The sequence below is a fragment of the Mustela nigripes genome, chromosome 16 (assembly GCF_022355385.1).
Source record: "Mustela nigripes isolate SB6536 chromosome 16, MUSNIG.SB6536, whole genome shotgun sequence".
Taxonomy (NCBI): Eukaryota; Metazoa; Chordata; class Mammalia; order Carnivora; family Mustelidae; genus Mustela; species Mustela nigripes.
In genome coordinates, this window is record NC_081572.1 from 6,017,579 (window position 1) to 6,025,242 (window position 7,664).

The following is a 7,664-nucleotide window of genomic DNA, read 5'->3' on the forward strand; positions in this document are numbered from 1 at the left end:
TCTCTCTCTCTCTCTCTCTCTTCTCAGCAAACATAACCAAGGAGCCACCTCCAGGCCTTCAAAGACTTCCAGCCAATACTCAGGCCCCCAACAATACCAGGGGCTCCTGGACAGTTCCTGCCTCTAAGATGCGGCGGACGAGCCGGATGAAGTATGTCCCTGTCGTTCGGGGAAAGAGAAAGGCCGCTCCCCCCCACTTCTGCACCCTGCGCGGATCCCGCCCGGCTCTCCCCGGGCAGCGTTCCCTGTCTCCACGTCCCCTTCTCCAGACGCATCACTCCTCGGAGTCCGCCTCTCCGGGTCCAGCCCAGCCCTCCCCGGGGTGATACTGCTCAACAATGGAGAAGCGGACAGGGGTCGCCGGGCGCACCCCGCTCTCCCGCCGCACCCACGCTCCCGCGCTCACCCTGCTCCAGGTCCTGCTGGTCGTACCAGGGCTCCTCTTCCTCTGTGGAGAAGTCCTCCATCCCGGCGGCTCTCCGCATGGCCCCGCGGGCAGTGGGCGGCAGGCGGGCGCTGCGGCGGCGCGGCTCAGAGCCGGGGCGCGGGGCCCGGGACAATGCGGCGGAGGCGGGCCGGGCCTCCCGCGTCGCGGACTCGGGCTGCAGCGCCCCCGCCCGCGCCGCGCCCCCTCGCCATCGGCCGCTGACCCGGCGCCCACGCGGGGCTGGCGCGCCGCCGCGGTCCGGCCCGGCCGAGGTCCTGCGGAGCCGGGGGCACCGAGCGGCGGCGGCACAAAGGGTGGAGGGGCGGAGACGGCAGCAGGACGGAGGCAAGGACGGTCGGAGTCTGTCGGCGCGTCTGGGGAGCTAAGAGTGCGCGGGGGCCGCGGCGGGCGCCCCCTGCCCGGCTCCGGCCCGCGCTGCCCCCCGCCCGCCCGGCGACACCCGGAGCCGCCGCTGCATCTTGGCGGGGTCCGCCCCGCGCTTCCCTAGCCGCCCGCTCCGAGAGGCGGGGCCGGCCGTCGCTGGCCAATCAGAAGACGTATGCAAAGTGGAGGCGGAACCGAGGGTGGGATCTCCCTGGTGCTCGGGTCCGGCTGTTGCTGGTTCAACGTCACCTCCCACCCAACGCTCGACCCCTTCGGTTTACCGCTGTTCATTTTGTTTACCTGCCGTTGTCTCGCTCTCCCTCTAGATCTCCTGAAGGCACAGATCGTGTCTCTCTTGTTCACAGCTGGCTCCTCAGTGCCTAGAACAGGCTGGCCCATTGGTACTTTCCATGGACACTCTTTGAATGAATGAGTATTTAGTTACCATTACCTTTAAGAAGTTGCGTGTTTAAATATCTATGGCCGGACACCTGCGAAGTTTGAGGGTGACTTACCTGCATTCTGGATCTTTCCCTTTAAGGTCTTGTTTCCTTCCTTTCCCTCTCCTTCCATATGCTATATCCAGTTACGACAGTTAGAGCCATACACAATTTCACCTTCTAAGCATTCTCTCCTTAAAGAAGTTATTGGACTCAAGCATTCACGTAACTGATTGTTATTAGGACTCAGCATGAGCTGGTACTGTTGAGGCATCCTGAGTATATCCAACTCTGAAAATACGTGGCAAACATACCCAGCAAAGATCTTGTATCCAGGATATAGAAAAAATATCTACAAATCCACAGGAAAGACAGCCCAGTAGAAAAGGGGGTAAAAGACTAGACTAGGCACTTCACAAATGACCAAATGACCCCAAAACATGTGACAAGGTGTTCAACTTCTTTAGAAACGTAAAAGCCTGTAGGGAAGAGAAGGAAACAGGGTTTGCATAGAGAGGAATTGGGTTGGGATGTGACCTTAACAAAAGCATCCCCTGACTCTGGACAGCTCTGAATCTGGAGAGGTCCTTCAAAGCTATTCCAAGTGGCAATGGGGAGAGGGCCTTTATATCCCCCTCCCTATGTCCACAAGTCATTGAATGGATGCAGGTGGTCAATGGCAAGCAGTGGGCGAAGGAGTTCTTTTTTCTTAGAGAGGGCAGGCAGCTGAGGACTGTCAACCAGCAGGCTTCTCAGCAGCTGGTGGAACAAATCCTTCAGTTCTGAAAGGGAGTCTGGGGAATGTATTGTAACATCAATCATATATGGCTACCCTATAATGCAGCCATTCTCTTCCTATATATGTGCAACAGAAATATGTAGATATGTTAATGAGAGACATCTACAAGAACGTTCATAGCAGCACAACTGACAATAGCCCAAACTGGAAACAACCCAAATGTCCATAAATAGTCGATGAATAAAATGTCGTTTATGCATACAATGGGATGTTGTACAGAAATAAAATGTTGAGTGAAAGATGCCAGGCATAGAAAATAAGTACTTTTATTAGTTTCCTATTGTTTCTATAACAATTTACCCAAATTTAGTGATGTGAAACAACACAAACTTACTGTCTGACAGTTTTGTAGGTTAGAAGTCCAACATGGGGGGCAGCTGGGTGGCTCAGTCATTAAGTGTCAGCTCAGGTCATGATCCCAGGGTCCTGGGATCGAGCCCTGTGTCAGGCTCCCAGCTCCACAGGAAGCCTGCTTCTCCCTCTCCCACTCCCACTGCTTGTGTTTCCCCACCACCCCCACTCTCTCTCTGTGTCAAATAAATAAACAAAATCTTAAAAAAAAAAAAAAAAGAAGAAGTCCAACATGATTCTCACTGCCTTCAAGGCTGTATTCCATTCCGGAAGCTCTAGGGAAGAATCAGTTTCCTTGCTGTTTGCACCTCCTAAAGACCACCCACATTCCTTGGTCTGTGTCCCCCTTCTTCCAACTTCAAGCCATCAACAGCAGGTTGAATCTTTCTCATACTGCATCCGTCCGGCCTTTCTGCTTCCCTCTTCTTCTTTTAGAGATCCTGTAATGACACTGAATCCACCCAATAATCCAGCATAATTTCCCCATCTCCAGGTCCTTAACTCAATCACATCTGCAAAGCCCCTTTGCTATGCAAGGTAACATTTAAAAGTTCTGGGGACGAGGATGTGAGTATCATTAGGGATCATTCCATTTATATAAAGTTCAAAACTGGCAAAAATGAATCTAACCAGGATAACGTTTAGCTTTCCAGAGTCATGTGGAGAACTCTGAGGGGCTGGGGATGTTTTATTTCCTGATGTGGGTGCTGGTTACACAGGTGTGTTCATTTGTAACAATCACTGACCTGTACACTTAGGTTTTATTTTGTTTTGATTTTTTAAAAAATAGGCTCCATGCCCAGTGTGGGGCTTGAACTCATGACCTGGAGATCAAGAGTCACATGCTGTACTGATGGCTAATCAGGCACCCTGGCCTGTATACTTAGGAGGCATACTATACTTAGGAAGCATACATTTCTTTGAATATATGTTATACTTCAGTAACATAGTTTACTTAAGAAGAGAAAGAAATGGGGGCGCCTGGGTGGCTCAGTTGGTTGGGCGACTGCCTTTGGCTCAGGTCATGATCCCGGAGTCCTGGGATTAAGTGCTGCATCAGGCTCCCAGCTCCATTGGGTGTCTGCTTCTCCCTCCGACCTTCTCCCCTCTCATGTTTTCTCTCACTTTCTCTGAAATAAATAAATAAAATCTTTAAAAAAAAAAGATTTAAAAAAAAGAAGAAGAAAAAGAAATCTATGGCTGAGACATAGGCGTTCTCTGCCCTTGTGCGGCTTTCATTCTAGTGGGGACACATAAATTATTACAACCTGCAACGTGTGCTACAAAAGAAATTAACAGGGTTCTGGGAGCAAGTTTGGGGCAAGTTTTAGATTTGGTGTTCAGAAAAGGCCTCCCTCAGAAGGTGACCTCTAAGCTAAGACCTAAATGATGAGACAGTGCCAGCCATGCTAAGCTCTAGGGGGAGAGTAGACCAGACAGAAGCAACGGCAAGGGCAAAAGCCTTAAAGCAAGAATAGCTTGACATATATCAGGAACTGAGGGAAGGCCAGGGTGACTGAGGGGAGTGGGGATAAAAGAGAGATGAAATCAGAGTTAGAGCCATTGGAAGGGATTGGGATATTTTCCCCCCAAACTGGACAAAAAGAACGAGTAAAAGGCTTTTCACTTTTTAGTTGTAAAGTATTAGTGGCAATTTTGGAGCACAGATTAGAGGGGAGGGAGCAAGAGTGGAAAAAAGCCCAGTCTGGAGGTTTTTGCAATCTTCCGGAAGGATAGCAATGGTGGGGTTGAGAAATGTTCTGGGTGTAGAATGAAAATGTGCCGATGAAGTGACTGAAAAACCAGACTGATGTCTTAGATTTCTGGTTCCACTAAGTGGTATTGAGCTGGGGACAAAGATGGGTCTTAGGGATCGGCAGGTTGCAGGGTTGGGGTCGGGGGTGGGGAGGAGTAAGTTCCAAAGGGATCTGGTCAGCGATTCAAGCCCACCAAGTCCTCTTCCCATTTGTTAATTTCTTCATTCTGCAGCTCTGTCGGAGAGCTGCCCCTGGGGAGCTTAGGAAGTCCCCGGAGGAGAGCAGGGCCAAAGGGCTGAGGGCCAGGGCCTGCGGAGGGCTGCCTCAATTTCCCCAGCCTGGACAGTGAGCATGCTAGTTAGAGCCATTATAGGCGGCCTCCACCTGAAGATTTACTTCTAACCCCTGGAGCTAAGGACGCATTCAGTGATGACTTAGATGACCCCCATGTTTGAAAAGGTCCAGCTCCTGTGTCATTCCCCAGCCTTTGGCCTTTACCATACTGGCTATGTCCTCAGCATGGCTCTCCTCTCCTGTAGCCACCCTCCTCGAGTCCCAGTCCCAGAAGCATCACCTGGCAGGGACAAGCATGTCACAAAGGCTGGATTCTCTTCGCCATCCAACTCTCCCAGGTGGGTGGGGCTTCCTTCTCTCCCTCTGCAGAGGACAGAGTGGAGGTCCAGGTGACCTGCAGAGCTGTGGGATGGGAAGAATGTGCTGTGTACCAGGCCTGTGCCAGGCCCTTTGCCTGAGTTGATGCCTAGGAACCCCAGGCTTCTTGCCCACAGGGATCACTCCCTGTGCCTTTAGGCCAGACTTAACAGTTTTTACGTTATTCCAAGAGAAGGAAAATCAGATCTGCTTTTTTTTTTTTTAAGTTTATTTATGAAGTTTATTTATTTTATAGAGTTTATTTATTTAAGTAATCTGAACATTCAAGGTGGGACTCGAACTCACCACCTGGAGATTAAGATTGGTGCGCTTCTCCACTGAGCCAGCCAGGTACCGCAGATCCAATTTTGAGGAAGCAAACTCTTCAGCCACTCTGAGCTAGAGCAGCCAGCAAGCTCTGGGACCCTTCCCGCCAAGTAGGCAGAGGGCCTCGCAGGGGTCAGAAGTGTCCCCTCTCTGCCCTTGGTTCGCCCTCAGCCTGGTTCGTCACAGGTGTGTCAGGCAGACCTCCTGTGTGGTGTTCCTTGTGGGAGGCATCGAGGCTCGGCACTGATAGCCAGAGCCCTCGGTGGACCAGATTTCCCCCAAGCCTTGGGCATTATGATTCCCCTGGGGTTCACACTCTAGCTTCCGGGAGCGCTTTCCCAGCTCCTGGAAATGCAAGGCCAGCTCCTGGGTGGGGGACCAGAGCACAGATAGGGAATCCGGGGGCGGGGAGCTGGGTGCCGGGATCCGGCGACATAACGGCCTCCCGCCAGCGCTGCTAGGGCGCAGGGCGGAGCTGGACACGCGGACACCACCGCGCAGTCGACACCACCACCCCCCCCCCCCGCCGGGCCCCCGGCCCCGCCCCCCCCCCCCCCCCCGCTCCGCCCCGTACCCCACTCCCAGCCCGGCCCACCGGAAATGACGGCGCTTGCGAAGGCAGCGCTGACGTTGGAGGGTCCCCGCAGTTCCCAGTCACCCTAGTCATCCTGGGGGAGGGGCAGGGTGCCCAGCCCACGCCTCCGGGTCCCCAGGATACGCACCGCCCCCGCACCCTGCGCATCTTGGGTTGATGTCAGGATATCTGGCGACAACAGGACACCTTCCTCGGGTACCCCCACCTTCGCAGGCCGCGCTGCCCTCCCTGTCCCCAGACCCGTCGTTCCAGCGCTGGGCGCACATTGCCCTGAATGATCTCGCCCCATCTGTCCCCCCTCCACCAGTCTGAAGTCAGTGCCAGGCGGGATAAGGCTCGAGTGAGGTCATCTGGTGCCCATCTCCAACCCCTCCCCCCCACCATCTGATTGTGTCCCAGACAACTGTCCGCTCTGAGAGGGGAATTATTTTAAGTTCTCACCGTCCTTGTGGTCAGGAAGTGCTTCCATATGCCTGCCTCAAATCCCTGCTGTTTAAAATCTCCAGGCCTGTCATCGGTGGAGTGACCTTTAGGGTGCTAAGGCTGAGTGTCCTCCTGTGGCCTCCCCTTTACTCCTTTAAGACCTCCTTTAAGACCAGTGGCCCCCATGGGGCTACTGAGAGCTGACACAGGCCAAGTGCTTAGAACAGGGCCTGCCCCATTCAGTGTTGGCTTTTCTGATTATTATTATTTTTTTTAAGATTTTGTTTATTTATTTGACAGAGAGATCACAAGTAGGCAGAGAGGCAGGCAGAGAGAGGGGGAAGCAGGCTCCCTGCTGAGCAGAGAGCCCCATGCAGGGCTTGATCCCAGGACCCTGAGATCATGACCTGATCTCGTGGGGGAGCACTGTGAGCTGCATTTGATAATGACTTGGGTGTTTCACAGATCAGAGAGGGCAGGGTGGAGGCTGCTGCAGGGGGGTGGCGATGGGGGCTCTGGCAAAGGTGGAGGCAGAAGAGATGAGGGAGGTAGAAAATATTTGTGTCTGGGAGATGACATCATCATGTCTTGGTGATGGATTGAATGTGGGGGTGTTAAGAGGAGAAGCTCCGAAGGTGACACTCCGTTCTGGGCTTGAGCACCTAGGAGGTGCCATTTCCTGAGATGAGAAGACAGGCAAAGGTCAGGAGAGAGAAGGATTGGGTTTGGGGGAACGAAGTGTTGGAGGCAGAATCACCAATGGTAGGGCAGTTTTACTGGTTTATTATTTTTTCAAGATTTTTTATTTTATTTTAAGAATTTATTTGATTTGACACAGAGAGAGCACAAGCAAGGGGAGTGGCAGGCAGAGGGAGAGGGAGAAACAGGCTCCCAGCTGAGCAGAGATGTAGGGCTTGATCCCAGAACCCTGGGATCATGACCCAAGACGAAGACAGACACCCAACTGACCGAGCCACCCAGGTGCCCCAGATTTTTTATTTTTAAGTAATCTCCTCACCCATCGTGGGGCCCAAACTTAACCCCAAGTTCAAGAGTCGCACCTCTACTAACTGAGCCAGCCAGGTGCCCCATTGTGGCAGTTTTAAACGTGGCGCTCACTCCTCTGACACTTCTTCCACTGGGGAGATGGGTGTAGGTTCTCTCCTTGAACCTGGTGGGCTTGTGATTACTTCAATTAATGGAGTATGGTGGAAGCGACTTTAAATGTTATTCCCGGGCTCAGTACTAAATGGCCATGCCGCTTCCTCCTTTTTCACCTGGGACACCCTCTTTTTGTTCGCACCCTTTGGAACACTCCCTCTTGGAACTCAGAGAGACCCAAGTCACATCCAGAAGTTGTATGTTGGCCAGGCCAGGTTGAGTCAGCCCAGGCTCCAGATGCATGAATGAAGAAACCTCCAGATGATTCCAGGTCCCAGCTGTTCTGAGTGAACCCTTCCTACCTTCTAGTTTTCTCGCTGAGGCTGCAGACATCATGGAGCAGACACAA

The 7,664-nt window shown here is 52.8% G+C and overlaps 1 protein-coding gene and 1 long non-coding RNA gene across 2 annotated transcripts in view; both read right to left on the reverse strand.

Moving 5' to 3' along the window:
- CDR2L (cerebellar degeneration related protein 2 like) overlaps nucleotides 1–551 on the reverse strand; it is a 14,173-nt gene extending 13,622 nt beyond the window's left edge. The window contains exon 1 of the mRNA XM_059378901.1: nucleotides 407–551. Coding sequence (XP_059234884.1) covers nucleotides 407–485 — 79 coding nt within the window. The 5' untranslated portion in view covers nucleotides 486–551. The remainder of the gene's footprint in view (nucleotides 1–406) is intronic.
- Nucleotides 552–2,300: 1,749 nt separating this feature from the next.
- Nucleotides 2,301–6,076, reverse strand: LOC132003367 (uncharacterized). The gene is made up of 3 exons (XR_009400179.1): nucleotides 5,859–6,076; nucleotides 4,733–4,854; nucleotides 2,301–3,531 (listed from the first exon to the last, which is right to left on the reverse strand). It is a non-coding gene; the product is annotated as an uncharacterized LOC132003367 (long non-coding RNA).
- Nucleotides 6,077–7,664: the final 1,588 nt, after the last annotated feature.